Source organism: Gamsiella multidivaricata, assembly GCF_025024155.1.
Source record: "Gamsiella multidivaricata strain RSA 2152 chromosome Unknown BC939scaffold_160, whole genome shotgun sequence".
In the NCBI taxonomy this organism is placed as follows: Eukaryota; Fungi; Mortierellomycota; class Mortierellomycetes; order Mortierellales; family Mortierellaceae; genus Gamsiella; species Gamsiella multidivaricata.
This window is the reverse complement of record NW_026251868.1, coordinates 6,755-24,757: the sequence shown is the minus strand read 5'-3', so window position 1 is coordinate 24,757 and position 18,003 is coordinate 6,755. Positions and strand designations below refer to the sequence as shown.

At 46.4% G+C, this 18,003-nt stretch overlaps 6 protein-coding genes across 6 annotated transcripts; 2 read left to right on the top strand and 4 right to left on the bottom strand.

The window, feature by feature from the left end:
• Positions 1-486: 486 nt before the first annotated feature.
• BC939DRAFT_80468 (uncharacterized protein) lies at positions 487-1,737 on the bottom strand. Its single transcript, XM_051561912.1, has 4 exons — positions 1,578-1,737; positions 1,217-1,483; positions 811-1,123; positions 487-709 (listed from the first exon to the last, which is right to left on the bottom strand). The coding sequence occupies exons 1-4, from the start codon at positions 1,642-1,644 to the stop codon at positions 691-693; spliced, it is 666 nt and encodes a 221-aa protein (XP_051405959.1). The 5' UTR covers positions 1,645-1,737; the 3' UTR covers positions 487-690.
• A 1,195-nt stretch (positions 1,738-2,932) lies between these two features.
• Positions 2,933-3,414, top strand: BC939DRAFT_508849 (uncharacterized protein; the record flags this gene model as incomplete). The annotated part of the gene is made up of 2 exons (XM_051561053.1): positions 2,933-2,972; positions 3,074-3,414. 2 exons carry the CDS (start codon positions 2,933-2,935, stop codon positions 3,412-3,414), a joined length of 381 nt encoding a protein of 126 aa, XP_051405958.1.
• A 992-nt stretch (positions 3,415-4,406) lies between these two features.
• BC939DRAFT_534021 (uncharacterized protein) lies at positions 4,407-5,182 on the top strand. Its single transcript, XM_051561723.1, has 3 exons — positions 4,407-4,415; positions 4,505-5,011; positions 5,124-5,182. The coding sequence occupies exon 2, from the start codon at positions 4,592-4,594 to the stop codon at positions 4,847-4,849; it is 258 nt and encodes an 85-aa protein (XP_051405957.1). The 5' UTR covers positions 4,407-4,415; positions 4,505-4,591; the 3' UTR covers positions 4,850-5,011; positions 5,124-5,182.
• A 5,754-nt stretch (positions 5,183-10,936) lies between these two features.
• BC939DRAFT_471125 (uncharacterized protein) lies at positions 10,937-13,872 on the bottom strand. Its single transcript, XM_051558194.1, has 9 exons — positions 13,582-13,872; positions 13,341-13,470; positions 13,154-13,254; positions 12,795-13,025; positions 12,564-12,686; positions 11,951-12,447; positions 11,428-11,833; positions 11,179-11,308; positions 10,937-11,045 (listed from the first exon to the last, which is right to left on the bottom strand). The coding sequence occupies exons 1-9, from the start codon at positions 13,735-13,737 to the stop codon at positions 11,026-11,028; spliced, it is 1,794 nt and encodes a 597-aa protein (XP_051405956.1). The 5' UTR covers positions 13,738-13,872; the 3' UTR covers positions 10,937-11,025.
• Positions 13,873-14,191: 319 nt separating this feature from the next.
• BC939DRAFT_482504 (uncharacterized protein) lies at positions 14,192-15,125 on the bottom strand (the record flags this gene model as incomplete). Its single annotated transcript, XM_051559127.1, has 5 exons — positions 14,192-14,323; positions 14,433-14,705; positions 14,793-14,814; positions 14,928-14,978; positions 15,070-15,125. The coding sequence occupies 5 exons, from the start codon at positions 15,123-15,125 to the stop codon at positions 14,192-14,194; spliced, it is 534 nt and encodes a 177-aa protein (XP_051405955.1).
• A 945-nt stretch (positions 15,126-16,070) lies between these two features.
• Positions 16,071-18,003, bottom strand: BC939DRAFT_508845 (sulfate adenylyltransferase; the record flags this gene model as incomplete). Its single annotated transcript, XM_051561052.1, has 3 exons — positions 16,071-17,266; positions 17,369-17,700; positions 17,807-18,003. 3 exons carry the CDS (start codon positions 18,001-18,003, stop codon positions 16,071-16,073), a joined length of 1,725 nt encoding a protein of 574 aa, XP_051405954.1.

The window sequence follows — 18,003 nt, the reverse complement described above, 5'->3', positions numbered from 1 at the left end:
GCAATAAATCGATGTGATAGTACGCCGCTCGTGCAGGTGCAGATCGATAATATTCTTGGCCAACGACGTCAGTGCCCACTTGTCCTGGATGTAGAGGCGGGTGCTGTTATCGTCCTTGGGAGCCTTGATTTCGGCAAAGGCCACATCAAATTGCTTCTTCATGACGGTACCATCGGGCTTGTTGGCCTCCTTCACCCCCCGTCGCTTCCGAGACCCTGGTGAGGGACGATTGGCCCACCAGAGACGGTACTCGAAATCCGACGCAGGAAAAAAAAATGAAAAAAGAGAGTCGAGTGCGCCGTGCGAGTAAGTGTCCTCATTGTCTGCGATAGAGGGGAGCGCAACAGGCGGAAGCTTCTTGGAACTAAAAAAAAATAATAATAATAATAATAATAAACGTAGGAGTAGCGTTTTACCAGATGCAACGGGGCTAAAATGACCGCTTCGTTAGGCTGGCTTTAAAACGCAAAATAGAAGTACTTACAGACCCTGGAAAAGCTGCAGCAGGTCCTCTTCTTGATCTATCTCCAGAGCTTAAGATCGTACACGACCGGTTGTGGCAAGCTCATACGAGAGGTCCAGGAATAGGCGTGTCTCCTGAGTGGAAAGCCGAATCACTGCTGGCTTGATCTCAGAAAGGATGCTGCGAAGGGCGTCGGTCGGCATTCCTGGTAAACGTTCGGAAGTATCTCAGATTGAGTTTCCTGACCTATCTCCGTAGCATAGATGTGAGTGTTTAGCAAAAGCGCCATATGCTGGTGTACATGTGCTATATATGCAGCGCCATGAAACTCGTCCCGTGAGACTTACAACATCAGGCAGAGCTTCTTGACCGACACCTTGAGGCTCTCATCGTTGATGAATGGGACTGCCTCCTCCTGCAGACGCCTGAAAGCTGCACCAACGTCGAATCTGGCCATAGTGAGCGTGATGCGCCGTACCGAATCAAGATTGAAGTGAGGTTGTGGCGTTGCCGCAAGACCCTGAGCGCCAGCGTCATCCTCAGAGTTGGTTGTTGTCCCTTGAATCCTGCTGATGGTGGTTACGTCTTCATCAATCTCCCAACTTGTTGAAGTCTCGTCTACAGTCCTCACCTGCTTGTTGCTCTCCTTGAAGGATCCACCTAAATCCATACAATCAAAATACCAGTGTAAATCTCCAAAGGATAACATGAAAGTTGGGGCAACGAGCAGTTTGCTAGAGTAAGCAAAAGTACCTTGCTGCATCTTTCGTTTTGGCCGCGCTGAGCACTCTAGCTTGTCCTGACTGTTGCTTTCATTCTCCAACAGCCCTGCAGCCCTCGATGTCTCCTTCAGAATCGCATCCTGCACAATCCTTGCAGTCTTCGCGGCCGTGGTGTCAAAGTTGATCTTTGTCTCACTTCGCTCCATCTTCAGCATGTGATTTGACCAGAATCGCCGCAGACTGTGCTTCCTGAAAATGTTGTACGCTGTATCAACGCTTGTCGGCGCAAGGTTTTGAGCTGTGTGGAATTGATCAGGGCTTCATAAGTGTCTTGCGCATCCTGAAAGTCGAACAGTTTAAACTTCTGGACAAACGAAGCGAATGAGACATGCTCTTTTTCACACTGCTCCATGACCCAAGGTAGATACTTCCTAAGGAAGATCGTTTTCGGATCGTCATTCAGTTCTTCCTGCACACTCCAGTCGCTCCCCTCTGTTGACTGATGCCTACGTGTCGCCATCTCGGAGGAGGCAGACGAGGCGCTCATATCGATACTCTTGATAGTAGGTAACCTAGTTGTGAGGCTCAGACGTGCAGAAAAAAAAAAGAAAAAAAAATAGTTAGAGGAGTTCAAGCTCCATCGCTTACCCTGTGGATTGAGGGTGAGGAAGAAGGGAGCGCCTCCAGCATGTGCATACGGCAGAACGTATGAATCTTGGCTGGATCAATTGTCACGGTCACCTCCCCGATCGACGTGGCACAGAACGCATCCGTTGACCACGCTTACATCTAAAGGAGAACCGTTTGTTTGACAATGAGCTCCATTCCTCCGTCGCTGCAGCTTCATTGAATGGATCCAACAGTTTGATGGTACAACCTGATTCTGGAGGGCAGCAAACTGAGGGCTATCCGCCATGCGACCACATCCCCACTCAACGTTGACACAGACAAATCCGTTAACCACGTTATTACAAGCTAAAAGACGCCGATCTAACACGACAAGACTTCCATGTAGCGTAAGTTTGCAGGATCAATTACCTTTGCTCAATGTGAAGGCAAGGGATAGTCGGAAGACACAGGATTAAAAAGAGAGAGTAGGATGAATAAGGAGAGAGAGAGAGAAAGAGAGAGAGAAAGGACGAAGGACCTGCAGCAAAGGCGAAGAATGTCAGGGGCGTGGGAGTGGTGGCAACAACGAAAACAAAAGCGGGCGATGAATTCGATTCGATTAATTCGAATAGATGCGCTACTCTGTGGACTACAAACCCCATATCGTTGAGGATCCTTGTTAATAATAAAAAAAAAAGTGAATTGGCTCTACTTTGGTGGAAAGGACGGCTTTAATAGATCTTTGCTAGTTAGGTCTGATAGATTCGCAGGGTCAATCGACTCGAGACAAATTGTTATTGTCGCATATTTCACTGTATTTATTTAGTTTAATAAGTGTACCTCCACTCACTACTATATTTAATACAAATAAATACCCAACCGGTGTGGTGTGGAGTTACATCTCATTCTCACTCATATTCAATCCCAAAAATATCTTAGTTATAAAAAAAAGGAAATCCAGGAAGGTAGATGGACCGCGGATTACAGGGCGTTACAGCATTGCTTGGGGCGAAGAAAGTTGGACATGATGGATGGTTTATTCGGTTTAAAAACAACTCTATTAACATTGAACCTTGACTAAGTGGACGTGTATTGCGCAACAGGTCACGTAGGAGTTAGGTTAGACTAGCTATGCGACATGAGTTATGAAGCCAAGACGTCTCAAGCCAACGTAGTTGGTGTGCGGTAGCTAGATATTAACTTAAGCCACTGAGCAATAAGTAATTGCTCGGTCGCTGTAATTAAAGATCTCTCTTGTTCTCATTGATTCTGGACACAGTCATACCTTTCAAGGTTAGAAAGGACGAAATGGCGTTCAGGATCGCTGTCGAAACGGAGGAGGAACTCAAGAGGTTGCTGGACCTTACGGTGGAACTCGAAGACGAGGATGGCATGCCATACGAGGACAAGATGTTTATTCGCATGGACAACAAAAGACGAGAATCCGAGATGGAACGCGCCGTGGAGGTTTACAGTCTTGACCCTCGCACGTCAGACTTCCGAATCAAGTCCGCCATGTCCCGCTATGGTGAAATCGAAAATGTCGCCACTCGACCATGCAGCAAAGGAATCAAAATCACGGCACATGTAGTCTTCAGCAATGTGGAGGACGTGTCGTGAAGTTATGCTTATTCAGAGTTGAGATATTTGGGGTTCAGAATTAAGTGAGAAAGAGATGTGGCTCCACACACCACACCGATTAGGTATTTATTTGTATTAAATGTAATAGTGAGCTGGAGGTACACTTGTCAAATAAATATACAGTGAACTCTGGTGAAATATGCGACAAGAGTCAAGATGACCTTTTCTAAGCAAGACAGATACGGAAAATAGTGGCAAGTATTTAGGAAGGAGGTGTCAGAATAAGCGTAGGATTGTATTCAAGTTACTAGATGAGGAACAAACAGGTACAGGATCATGGAATACGTAGATAGAACCATAGCACTCATGGCATAGAACCTCAGTCTGCAATACAATCCTTACCTGCCTTGTCCGCCTGTCTGCCTTTCCCTTCGACTGCAACATCCCATTTTCCTAAGTCTGTTCCTGACAGGTATAATCCTCTGAGGTTCTGAAGCATTCGAATGTACGAACGCAAAGTCGTGAAGAAAAAAGAACTTTTTGCTGCGCACGGTATGACTATTATGAGGATCGTTCTGTGTAGAGAAGGCAGTCCGGTGCACTATATAAAGGGTAGCGGATTGCCATATTAAAGATCCCTCTCTTATTTCGTGTCTAATTGTCATTAGATAGTAAGTATAAACCTTAATTTATCGCACTTCTGCAATCAAGTGCTCCTGCGAGTCCGCCTCGCGTAGCCTGGAGGTCCCTCGACCAGGTAACGGTCATGGTCTTGTAACGGACGAGCGCGGAGGACCAAGAACAGTGCCTCCTCGATGTCGTCGTCTAGGCACACTGTTCTTCTTTTCCTTCTGCTAAGGACCAAGCGCTTCTTCCCCAAAGAATCTCATTGTAAGTGTTCTCTGCGTCTGGAGCCTATCAGTTTCTACTGTAGTCCCGCAACTTATCTCTAGTATTTGCTTCCAATTTATTTCTGTAGTCCTTTGTTATACGGATTGTAGTCCTCGTCGTCGCTCATTTATTCGCGACATACATTTACAGTAAGACAATTATTATTTAAAGACTTCGTTAACCAGTAGAGACCTTTATTGAGCAACGTATTTACAGCCAGCACTTTTACCTGATATAGAGCCACAACACCACAACAGTTACTTTAAAAACGTTTTTTCAATTTTATTCGTGTCCACGGGGCTGCCATTCCGGTTTGGAGGCAGAGATGGCTTCCGATATCGAATTTATCACAGTGAGCCGTGCTTCACGCAACAAGCGCAACAGGGGAGCAAACTGGTTCTCTCCAGCAAGCAAGAAGCCCGAGCCGAAGGAGATGTTCCGAGGCTCCAACAACCGAGCAGGCCAGCCGCTTGACTGCAAGCTCTGTGGAATGAACCCCACTCACGAGACTGCAGGTCATAAGCAGCGCTCCAAGTGCGGTCGACGAGGGCACTCTGATGATCATGCGATTGGCCATGGATGACAAGGATGCGACGAGGTTTACATCAATCAATGCCTTCATAAAAATACTCAGCATCCTCGTGGGTCTCAATCAACCCCACGATAGAATCAATACTGATTCTTCTGACCCAGGTCCACTCCGAAATAATAGAAATGGCTCGGCGAGACGGTTCACACCAAAGGGTCACTGCAACAGTAATCATATAGTATATATATCCGTGCACTGCAAATATTATTAAAAGTAGTTCTTGTTTCCACTCCTCGTCTTGTTACAGCCACAGATCCATGCAAAAGAGAACGCCGCAATCCCCGGCGCCTCCCGTTGCCACGGCTCGTCATCAGTCTTCCCAATCCATCACGCCTTCCGTACCAATGCCAGAAATGTGGTCCGAATTATTCGCACAACACTGACGGACATCCTGAATGCGGCCGTTGCCACTGACGCAGCCATAAAACGGAGTGCAAGGTGAAAGTATTCTCCAGCACCGATAGTAAGAATGAATCGTATAAAATAAATCAAATCAGTCCTCGTGTCAATGCTTTGAATCCGATGGAAACAACAACTGCAAAACAGCTGTCTGACCTTGTTGTTACTACCTTCACAGGCCATCAGTTCCACAAGTACCAGCAATCTCGTCGCAAGAACTGAACCCTAACAGAATCGGCGCCATGATGACCACTGTAAGACTTGGGGGTGAACGAGGAGCAACGAGGTGAAAACGAGGGGAGACGAGTGAACAAGACGAATGTGTGAAGACAATAGTTTATTGACTAGACTGTTGTGAGTATATGAACTGGGGTTCAACTACATAGTCTGTCCTTCCTTATATACATCAGACGAATAAAGGTCCTGATTAGTAATCCATGGTTCTAGACGTTTTGGTGCTGCCTTTGCTCATCTTTATATCATGGAGCTTTCTGTGATGAGGGCGACGTTGATCCTTTCTTAGACGCGTCTAGCGTCACATGACAATACCAATCAGAGCTGAACTCTGTCAACCATGATAACCATGAGATCCGTCATCCGGGCAATAAAATATTTGTCAACAAAACTGATACCATGGTAGCTGAAGACAGCATTGATACGAAAAATAAAAGAAAGGGCCGAAAAAACATGGTGAAACATTCAGGAACGGAAAAGGAGACAGAAAAGAAGGTTAAGCCTGCTGCACGATCACACGTCGCGCAATGGTTCTGACAGACTGCACGACCTGAAATCATATTCGACAAACAGCCGTATATCGCGATGAATCCCGCTTAAGAGCAGCTCATAGTCAATGACGGTGAACAGTCGTACCATATGAACCCTCCTTGGCTTGCAGTCAACTCGTACGTTGACGGTAGTTTCGCCTATATTAATCTGGAAGAATTATATCGACAGGAAAAAGAAGCCGAAAGAATGGAAAAAATCTGAGACGGGTTCCGTCTCTTCAGAAAACAGAAGATAATTTAGTTGAATTATCAAAATTGAATGCAAACAAAGATGATAGAAGAATATTTGTCTCTGTCACTTTCGAGGATGAGAAATATGATGCATTGCTTGACATAGGCGCAACCGACACCTGCATTCGGCAAGACATTGCCATCAAGTACAGTATAACGAACGAATCAATCCAGTTGAAGGTGTCATCATATTGACTGACGAAAGCCAAATGATCCTTCGGATTGGTCAAACGGAGGACATTGAGTTGCAATATGATACGCGAATCGTATCAGCACCAATGGAAGCCATCAGTCAGTCGTATCTGTTCATCATCTGGATGGATCTTTTTCATCAGTTCAGTTTTAGTATCACTAGTTTCGCTAACCCTGGCGATGATGCGATACAACTCTCTGAACCTGAAGAGGATACCAAATCTTCATTAATTCCTGATGAACAGCCTCCAGAGGGAAAGACGAAGGCATTCCAAACTGCAAAACATAAGTTTCTCGAACGAATTGCTGAGTATCTGAAGCAGAATGCTGAAATACCAAATATGAGCCTCTGTCCTGCACCAGAAATGAAGGTACATCTGCCTGTTCCCGAGGGTATTGTACTATTCAGAAGACCCAAACCATTTGCTGAAAAGCAAATGAGCATCTTCGAAGACACTATTTAAAAATGGCTACGCGATGGTGTTATCGCGCTTGCACCAGTTGGCATTGTACACAATAGCACGCTGACACTTGCTGCTAAAAAAGACGAGAATAGTAAGGAATTGCTGTGGTGAGTCTGTCTTAACCCCAGACCGCTGAGCCAGCATCTGCCGGATGACAATTATCCATTACCGTTAATTAATGACATTATTACTCACCTTGCTGAGCACACAATCTTTACTACAATTGATCTCTCAGGCATATCATCGTCCCCCAATTCATGAAGTGGATCAAACATTGACTGCATTTATGCACAATGGTAGGCAGTACCCGTTCAAAAAAGTGCCCTTTAAACTGAAGCCATTGTCCAGTCTCTTTCGGAGGGAGGTATCTCGAATCCTCGGTGGTCTTCCCTTCGTCTATAACTTCATTGATGGCATTGTGATATTCTCAAAGAACCGAGAAGAACATGCAGAGCAAGTGCAAACTGTAATTGAGCGACTCAATGAGGCCAAATTAATAATCAATTGCGAGAAATGCAGATTCTTCAGCACACAAATCTCGCTGTTGGGCTTCATCATTGGACTATTCAGCAAAAGTGTTGATCCAACTAAATTTGCAAATATCAATGAATGGGAGCCGCCAACAACAGCAAAACAGATTCAATTCGTTCTGAAAGTATATTCCTTTGCTCAGTGAAATCGCAGCACCGCTAGGTGCGCTTCGTAGTCGAACCGAATCATTCACTCTGAATCAGGAACAAATGCAATCATTTAATATTCTAAAAAGTATGTTGACGAATGCATCAATCTTGTCATTCCCTGACTTTAGTGAACCATTTTATGTTGCAACAGATGCTTCAGATGCTTCAGATGTTGGTATCAGTGCTGTGCTGTACCAGTTACCACGCGGAAAGGGGCATTAGAACGACATCAGTTCTGTTCCCTTCATGGTTCGCTCTTTGCAAGAAAGAGGACGTAAGTACAGCGCCACAAAGAAGGGATTACTTGCAATTGAATAAATTCCATTACTATTTGTGGAGAAGACATTTTGATTCATACACGGACCACCGTGCCTTAATGTTCCTGCATCTTCAGCAGAATCTTAATTCCAATGGCAAGATATCATATCGAATTATTCATTTACTGTCCACTATCGGCCGGAATTCTTAACATTCTTCCTGACGCTTTATCATGTCTATTCCCGATGAGGAGGAAGCAATCACTCCATACAGAAGAGCAGAAAAGAACTTTTGTGTACGTGCACATCCTTCAAAGTGAGGAAACAGAAAGAGCGGTAGTACTCGAAAAAGAAAAGGACGAAACTATGTATAAAGCGCATGCCATGGGTCACCTTGGTACAAATGCTATGGTGAATTCAATCCATCAGCAAGGGAAAAATTTCGTAAAGTGCTGCCGAGAATGCCAGAGGATGAACATTGCTCGTAAAGGGTATCATTCTATGAAGGCAATCTATGCACACTTACCTAGCGAGCGCATTGCGAATGACTTTGCAGGCCATTGAAGAGTCCGAAGACAAGAATATCTATTCGTTAATTATAGTCGATGTGTGTACTCGGTTTGTTCTGTTGGATGGCTTGCCTGATAAAGCCTCGTACACTGCCGCAAAGACCTTGTTCAAACGCTTTACTGATATCGGCTTCCCTCGCGTGTTACAGTCTGATAACGGAAAAGAGTTTGTCAATGAACTCACCCGCATCATGACCACGCAGGTGTATATAGATCATCGTCTGGTAACACCATACCACCCAAGTGGAAATGGAATTGTAGAAAATTATGTCAAAGCAACATGCAATATGATTCGCAAAGAAGTTCAAGGAAATCATCATCATTGGGATCGACATGTTCTCTTTGTACAATTGTCTGCAATTACGCGAACAGTTAGTCTGCACAATTCATCTCCATTCTAGTTATCTTTCGCGCGCAAAGCAAGTGGTTTTAATAACTACACCAACGAAGAAGGCAGAATCCTGAACGAAGAAGAACTGCTTGAGCGTCTAAAATATATAACCGAGATCGTGTTTTCGCCATCAGAAAGAAATCTACGGCGAAGCAGCAAAAAGTGCTCGAACTATTCAATGCAACAGTACTGCATAATGGATTCCCAGATGGATCAAAAGTAATGACCCTTGATCCAATTAAAGGAGGCAAGCTCACTCCACGATATGAAGTATCATATACATTGGTACGGCGCACTTCACATGGCTCATATATTCTTAAAGATGGTATAGGAACCTTGTTAGGGCGTCACTATGCTCTATCTCAGCTCAAGCTTGTGCTGAACGACATTGAAGATACCGATACCTATGAAGTAGAAAAAAAATTGTTGACCACAGGGCTAGTACAATTACGCCCAACACAAATGAATATTTGATCAAATGGAAGGGTTATTCCTCTGATGAAAATGCATGAGAACAACGCAACAGAAATCAAATAAGCGAGCATATGATGATACGGCAACAGGCACCCCTGCCTAGTCATACATGCGGCGCAAACGATCCCGAAGTATACGTTCATAGCTAATACCTTGCTGCATAAGAGACAACTAAATGCATTGAAATTAACGAGCGTGAAAAAAAAACAGCCTTTCGACAAGTCCCAGAGACGAAAGTGTATCTTTCTGTACCCGACGTCGCGTCGCTTTGCTCATGCTCAACGCCCAGAGGCAATGGAAAAATGTCTAAAAGGCAATATAATCACGTTGGCTCCGCCCAACAATCCGCATAACAGCATGCTGATCTTGGCTGCGAAGAAAAATCTTGCAGGGAATAAAACGCCTTGACATGTCTGGCTTGATCCGTAGCCGCTGGTTACGCATCTATCCGTCGATAATTTTCTGCAATCGTGAATGGAGCATAAAGCGAGGTTTGGCCAACCTGCAGCCCGCTGCCTTGAAGTCATGATGTTCCTCGACTGCCTTAGTACGATCACAGCCTGGCTCTCGGGTAGACGGTGTTAAAGCACTAGGTCTATGCTACAATGTGAATTTTGCCGGGTACATCAAGACGCTTTTGATTAAGAAGATTAGCAAACTGTTCATTGATTATTTTTATTTTTATTTTTTGGTAAAACTGGGGCCTGTATCCATACATGGTTCTATATGCATACACTTCCGTGTAGAAAGGAAAGAAGAGAGCGGAAAAGAGGAAAAGAGGAAGACTACCTGAACCTTGGTCGCTTCACTTGCTTGCCATTCATTCTGCTACAGGAAGTAAATAGCAGGTCCTTCTGAGGAAAAACATATCTTTTTTTATCCGACTTGTGGCAGTGGATTCAGCGGACTAGTGTACAGAGACAAGTTCAAGCGTGAACAGGACCACGACGACAGCGGCAGCAAGAGTAGCAAGAGCAACAGCAAGAGCAGTAACTCCAGTTGCAAGGGCAACAACGCGTACATCGAAGCTGAGCACGTCCACAGCATTGTCGCTCATACACCTTTCACGCATGCAGACCAATGGACCTATTCTCTCTCTAAAGAATGCATTCCCACGTGTATCCCGCTCATTGCACGAACGCCATACTGAAAGCTCCTCTTGCTCTTGAGGGCAGAGTGTATATCAGTCAAGGTCGATGTCTGAACAGAGCAAATGGACCGTGTACAACCTGGTAGAAAAGCACGGCCCTACCTCCACCTGAATGAAATCAAAAGGCCCTCTTCTGCACGTTCACAGTTGCGCCTCATACATGGTTGTGCATAAGGAAAATATGTTTGTTCGGAAACACCATCGTGTGCTTGGTTGAAATACACCGCACTATGAGGGTGTGGTAATTGTTGCGCAGGCCCGGGAAATGTGCCCTGTCGATTGGCGACTGTGGATCGGTCCTGCTTTGGTGGGGAGGACAACTGTGGTGGATCGTTGCTAGTTTGATAGATTCGCAGTCAAATGACTCGAAAGACAAGTTGTTATAAAAAAATAGAGTAAGAGATCCAGGCTGGTACCAGAGATCAATAGAAACAATTGGAGTGATATTTAATGTACGTCTGATCATTGTGGGCGGCATCCAAGTGTATAGTCTATTGCGGATTGTATCGTTTATTATAGAGTCATTAAACTACGTTACTGTGGCTCTCTCCATTACAGTCTATTCCCTTTTTTTTATTCTATGAGCTAACAAGGTGCGCTAAAAGGCAGCATCAGAGATAATATGAAAAGGATGTCAGTAGTCTAGGTAAGTCTTTTTTTTTTTTTTTTTTTTTTTTCATCGCCATGGTGTTGCACGATAAATGACAAGGAAATAAAGATGCGTAACTTACATCGAACAGGAAGTGCGACGTGATCCATATCGGCAACAGTGACCTCGTGCATTTTCTTCTGGAACTCGTATCTGATCTTTAGCTGCTTCTTCTCTCCCAGACATGGATCGTAGAATCCAAGAATATGATTCTAAACAATAAAAATAATAAAAAAAATAAAAAAAATAAAAAAATAAAGGAAATTATGGAGTCGCGTTAGGTATATATATCTTCCGAACCTTTCTTCCTTTTTTTTTGCCCGATGCTTACCTTGGAATGCCCGCCAGGCATGGTCAGCTGCGAATTGTTCACCAGTGTCTGCACTGCGACCGTCACATCCGCAACCAATCCCGCGTTCAAATTTCCGTAAACGGCTTCCACAATCAACAGGCCGTCCTTATCCTGCTCCTGTTTCGTCTTGCGTGCAGTCGACTCGCGGAGCAAACTGGTAGCTTCCTCAGCTTCCTTTTTTTCGTTCGCAATAAATTCCGCATGAATCCTACGCAACTCCTGCAACTTCTCCCGCCGCTCTCTTCTTCTCTTGGGCTTGATGTATCCCAGATCCAGTACTGCAAGCGCACAGACCGGAGCCACGGCCGCCCAAAACGCAAGTCTGGGGTTAAACTCGGACGACAGCAAGATCGGAACTGTCACACTCTGTCCTAAACGTGCCACCCTATACGCGACAATAATGCAGAAAGAAGAATGTCAGCTTCTTACACAACCACTCAGATCAGCAACAGCAAAAGTATCCCGAAAGCTAAAAAAAGAAAAAAATAAAAAATGAACATACTTCAGATTAAAGGCGATACCGCCAGAAAATGCGATCTCCACAGCGAGTCCCAACTTCGTGTACTGCGTCACCCTGCGATCCCCTCCTATGCTTGCACTCAAACCCGCCAGGTTCGACAGTCTTGCTCCAACTCGGATCCTCGTCACATCATCCAATTTCCACGTACGATCTGCCAATAGATGCGATTGCAACACACCCGCCTGGAATTCCATCTGGTAGCTATCCTTCGTATCGACGGAGGTTATTCCTAAGGCCATCGACGAAAAATCCTGACGATCCTCAGCAAGCGGTCCCCACGGTCCTAGAGCCCACTCGCCTGTGCGATAGGTTAGGTATCCTGTAGCACCTTTAGTGATCCTCCTTCCGAATGTCATGACCAGAGGAGTCGGGCCTTGGAAATTACGCGTGAATACTGTGCCGGAAACATAGGTTTGCTGGTCAATGTTGTATTGGCCCTTGATGACGCTGGCGCCGGGGCTCAACAACGATGAACCGAACTAAAGACAAAACGGCATGCGGATAAAAAAAAAGAAAAGTAAAAAAAAAAAATGAGTCTATTGTGTTAACAGTAAACGGAGACATTTTGTGAAGCGTCCTTTTCAAAATCTCGTACCTCCATGGACAGCTTATTAGAAAATGTATGTCGCACAGTGCCCATGATGCGACCGCTGCCTATCCCCGAGTGCGAGGACATGTTTCCTCCAATAACCACCTGTGTCCTTGGTCCGAATTGAGTCTACAGGCAAGACACGCAATATTCAAATTAGTGTTAGCAGGGCATTAGGGAGAGACTGGGGGGGAGGGTGTTTTTGATCAAGCCGGTGTTGCGATGATACCTCCGTACCTGGAACGAGTTCTTCATGTAGAGCTGCCCGACCTCGGTTCTTCCAAGGGAGTTCGTGATACTCTCAATACGACTCTTCTTGACTTTCACTCCATATGGCGTTAGTGTCTGGTAATGTTCAAAGACCCTGCTGGCGTCGATATTGACGATGATATCATTCCTGGATCGGACCAGATTCTCCAGCTCCATCTGCTGCTTCTCCCTCGCAAGACGTTCATACTCGTCCTGGAGCTAGAAATGTATCGAGAAAAGCCACTGGATCGTCAGGATTATATGATCTGTTAAAGTCGCTCGCGAGTTGATCTCGAAATATGCGGCCAAAAAAAAAAAAAAAAAAAAAACCACATTCGGAACATTACCTCCTGCTGGGTCTTCACCCTGTGTCCGACTTCCCATTTGCTGCTCAGTCCTTCCTCGCCGTACTGGTCATAGATCGCTCTCGACTGCTGATTGCTCAATACTATCCATCAATATAAAGCCGCCCCAGGATCAATATTTATGAAAAGCCATCAAGTCACAAAAACGACATTCCTGCCCGATCAATACCTTCGAAAGCCCTGGTCAGGACCTGAAATTTGGTCTCTGCAGCATCCTTCAGAATCGCATCCGTGTGCTTGTCAGGATGAAATACTCGGCTCATCCGTTTATACGCCTCCTTGATCTCCTCTTCGGATGCCTATAGTATCACATAGAGAAGCAACTGCATGAGCTTATGTAGTGTAATTGGATTATCCTCTCTGAATTTGCCATGGGCTACAAAGTCCTGACGACCGCGCCAAGGACATACCGTTTTTGAGACATTCAAGACAGCGTAGAAGTCTTTTTGTGCGAGGTTGAAGGAATCGAGGTCATCGTGAAAGTCATCAGATTCTTCCTTTGCTCTGTTGCCACTGCCAGCCGATGGCTCTTTGGGCATGGATCTGTCCTGGTATGGGTCCTCCATGAATGTGATTGGAAAGCTGATTCCTTTACGTTTCTTGTTATCGATTCCGGGGAACAGTGGAAGCAAAAGGATGTCACCCGTTCTCTATGAAAAACCTAAAAGCGCCGTCCAAAAATGGAAAACTGAGGAGCGGCGATCAACCCCTGTCAATTATTGACACGTCCCTTATGCGTTGAGTGATGCCATTTGTTGCACAGCCATTTGTCCCAAACACGTTCAAAGTTGGCCAGAGAGGAATTACAAGCAAAGGGAGGAGAGTACTAAAGATATGGTCCTTTTTATTACGCAAAAGAAAGAGCCCAAGGGCTGAATAGCAAATAAAAGGATGTGGATATAGACATCTGTAGGCACTATGGTCAGGGAACAATTACCGCGACTACTTAGTAGACCCACGATAGGAGGGAGCAGACCATAGGAACAAACAATGTCTGGTTATAGGCCCAACCATAGCGGCCTAGTTCTTGTAAGAGTGCTGTGGCGAGTAAGGCGGTTGGGCCTCTACCTGCGGCAGGGCGACTTGTTGCGGCAGGCCCTGAGCGGGCGCCAGTGTCACCGCGGTTCCGTAGGCCATAACTTCTGTCATATCCTACATCGTCGTATTTAAACAGATGCTCATGATCAGATAAGTGAATGTCGACTTTCCATACAATAAGAAAGCAAGCAAACGTTGTGGATCAAGGATCGCCATCGCTTACATCGGCAACTTCTTGACCGGTGAACTGGACTCCAATGACAGCTAAATGATACCGGAGGAGCAAATCGAGATTGTTCAATGAATATCTCCTGGAAAGATCAGCAACTAGAACTTCTGAGCGACTGTCGTCTTGGTTACCATTTCCTCCGACTGCTGCAGCGTGCTCGAGCAAGCGAATGAACGCAGTCTCGCGAGCCTTTTCGGCCATCTCAATGTATGTAGTGCTCTCACCTCCTCCCAAGGATGCAAAGGCACCAAAGATGGCTTTTCCAACCTGATTAAATCGAGAACAAAGGGCAAAATCACATTAGCCTAAAGTAAATTTCATAGCGACATGAAGCTAATTGGATTTGCTCCTTACGTTTGGCGTACGCACGGTTAGACTAAGTTGGTGAAAGAAACATCATGATAATATTTAGCGACCCATTAATTATATATATATATTACTTCGGAGCACACTGACAAACGTTGATAACAAGACCCGTAATGTAATTACCCTCGAACAACACCAAGGTTCTGGGTGATGGTGTATCCGGGAATAGTGAATCTATGTTTTTAAAAAATAGACAGGTCAATTTTTTTTGTCACTGGTATGTCTAGAGATGTTTAGAGACAGCGGCTTGAGAACGCTGCCATACGCTGTGGTGCTGAAGCGACGATCGACGGCACGCGTGGGCTGGTTACGATGGGACATTTGTGGCAGATTGCTATAGGGAAGAAGAAGATATCGGAATGTGCTGATGGTGGCAGAGGAAAACCCGCTGTCGTGTTGCTTTTTATAAGTGGTGAGCTCTCCTAGATTTGAAGTGCTCGATATGCTTTTTTCCGCGGCAACCATAGTTTTCTCGGTACCTATCGCCCGCCGCTTTAGTGGTCATAGTTGCTACAAAAAAACTGCTGCCAAGAATTTTTGGCGTATATGCTCTAGGACTCGAAGAACCAGCAAGGGTCCTTCTAGAAGTCAATGGCGGGCTACGCAACATAGCAGGGAATTGGATCACGAGGAGCGAGCGAAGTGAATGGACTGGTAGGCTGTAGCAAACTGTAGTGAGGCGTGGGCTGAAATGGCCGTAACAATTTACTGTGGTCAGTCTTTAGAAGGCGAGGCTAGCATCCAACAGCCCACTCTTATTTCATTAAAGGTAACCCCCGATTGTAGGGACGGGTCTAAGAAGATCGAAGGTCCTACAGCCCATAGAGAGGACGCGTAACATTAGTGACACGCAGCAATCAAGTCACTCATATCTTTTTGCACTTCTCCTGCCAAAGCGGCGCTCGAAAGTAGATCAACTGACGGGGTATCGGGCACAGCCACGCAGAAAAAACAGCCCTCGTTATTTTCGAATGGGCCTCGGAGAGTAGGGCATGATGGCCGGAATGTCCATTATCATGCAAGAGTACAGCCATACCGCGTTTAAGTTCGATGCCGCATGCCGTAGCAGAGTTGAGGTCCTGAATTTACGCCCCGATCGAGTTTCTGTAGATGCTTAGCCACACAGCAAACGAGGGGCACGTTTTTGGTTGCATGGTAATTTATTTGATGCTTCGACTATGCTACAAGTTTATGATTGAAAAACGCTGGATGAAAACGAAAAAAGCGCAAAGGGAATATGAACAGAAGGTTGAGCGGATTTTTTCTTTAAACATCACCAAAGTAGCCCTGCTGGTCCAATAACAAGATGATGCGGCGGACAATCTGGGCAACACTCTCGGTGGAGGGATCGACGATCAACTCGGCATTCTTGGGGACCTCATAGGGGTCATCAATACCGGTGAATCCAGTGATCTCTCCCTTCTGGGCGCGCTCATAAACACCATCACGGTCCCAGGCAATGCACTGTTCCAAGGGGGTGGCGACGTGGACAAGGAAGAAACCGCCAGACTTCTCGACCTCCTGGCGTGCCTGCTGACGGGCCTCCTCGTAGGGAGCAATGGGGGCAACAATGACACCGGCACCGGCCTTGGTCAACTCGGCAGCGACAAATCCGAGGCGGTTGATGTTGATATCACGTTCACGCTTGCTGAAGCCGAGCTCAGACGACAGCTTACCACGAATGGTCTCACCGAGCAACAAGGAGATCGAGCGACCACCCTGCTGGTTCAGCGAGACCTGGAGAGCGCGGGCAATGTGTTCCTTCTTGGAGGCGTGGTAGCCGGTCAAGAAGACAGCGAAGCCCTGCTTGGAGCGAGGAGGGTGAGACTGGCGCAGCAGAGCAACGACCTCGGGGTAAGAGAACCACTCAGGGATGTGAGCACCAGTGCGAAGGCGACGGCGAAGTTCAGTTCCAGAGATATCCAATGTCTTTGCGCCAGCAGGAACCTCGTCCGAGGGGACGTACTCGTCAGAGTCGGGCAGGTAGGTGACCTGCTGGAAGGGAACGACTTCAATATGGAGTTCATCCTTGTACTTCTCGACGAGGTACTGGGCATCATAGGGTCCGTAAAAGTCCTTGCCTGCAGAGTTCTTTCCGGGACCAGCATGGTCGCGTCCAATGATGAAGTGAGAGCATCCGTGGTTCTTACGGATGATGGCATGCCAGAGGGCCTCACGAGGACCAGCCATACGCATGGCCAAGGGCAGGAGGGAGAGAGCAGCCATGCCGGTGGGGTAGCGGCGAATGATAGCCTCGTAGACACGGACACGGGTGAAGTGGTCGATATCACCGGGCTTGGTCAGACCGACGACAGGGTTGATCAAGACGTTGGCCTGACGAGAGCGAGCAGCACGGACGGTCAGCTCACGATGGGCACGGTGCATGGGGTTGCGGGTCTGGAAAGCAACGACACGAGTCCAGTTGAGCTTTTGGAAGTAGGCGCGGATCTCGGCAGGGGTATCTGTTAAGCGATAGGATAATCGAGGGTTAGAAATCAATTTTTTAACTCTGGCATCTTACCGTATCCCTGAATCTTCCTCGATCGCTGTACTCGGACACTTACTTCTGTAGGCAACATAGTCGTAGTGTACAGGTGCCTGGATGGCCTGGAGGGTACCTCCGACATAGAACTCCTTGACGGACTGGTGGAGATACTTGACAGCGGGGTGAGCAATATCATCAGCACCAAAGACCAAGTTCGCCTCCTTGACCTTGTCAGGTCTGTAGATATCCTGAATCGTCAAAATAGCAATGGGTGAGTCGTTGCGAGGATCACGGAGGGTAACACGCTGGTTGGGCTTCAATGAAAGTCGGTCAATGTCCTCCTGCGAAGCGTCCAGGTTGATGGGGATGGACCAGAGGGTGCCATCTGCCAAGCGAAGGTTTTCGACAACGCTATATGGAAAGCGATAGTGGATCGATAATGTTTAGCACAACTCGGCCGGTTGCTCGTTGAGCATCAGTTGAGTCAAATGTAAATGTGAGATCTTGCAGACAGTACCTGATGTAGTCCTTCTCGCTGAGGAAGGACTCGAGGGGCGAGAAACCTCCGGAGATGATGAGCTCGAGATCGCAGAGCTGACGATCCGTGAGGACGATGGACTCGAGGGTCGAGGACTCCTTGAGGAGCTGCTCGTGAATGGGCTGATCGCGGACGACGAGGTCCTTGAGAATTCCACCGTGAGGGGCGTTAGACAT

Coding starts and splice junctions, on each gene's coding strand:
- BC939DRAFT_80468 (XM_051561912.1), bottom strand. CDS start 1,644: ATGACGATCCGAAAACGATCTTCCTTAGGAAGTATCTACCTTGGGTCA. Junction 1,484..1,577: donor ATGGAGCAGTGTGAAAAAGA/GCATGTCTCATT, acceptor AATTCCACACAG/CTCAAAACCTTGCGCCGACA. Junction 1,124..1,216: donor AAAACGAAAGATGCAGCAAG/GTACTTTTGCTT, acceptor GTATGGATTTAG/GTGGATCCTTCAAGGAGAGC.
- BC939DRAFT_534021 (XM_051561723.1), top strand. CDS start 4,592: ATGGCTTCCGATATCGAATTTATCACAGTGAGCCGTGCTTCACGCAAC.
- BC939DRAFT_471125 (XM_051558194.1), bottom strand. CDS start 13,737: ATGGAGGACCCATACCAGGACAGATCCATGCCCAAAGAGCCATCGGCT. Junction 12,448..12,563: donor CTAATAAGCTGTCCATGGAG/GTACGAGATTTT, acceptor TTTTGTCTTTAG/TTCGGTTCATCGTTGTTGAG. Junction 11,834..11,950: donor GGTATCGCCTTTAATCTGAA/GTATGTTCATTT, acceptor TGTCGCGTATAG/GGTGGCACGTTTAGGACAGA.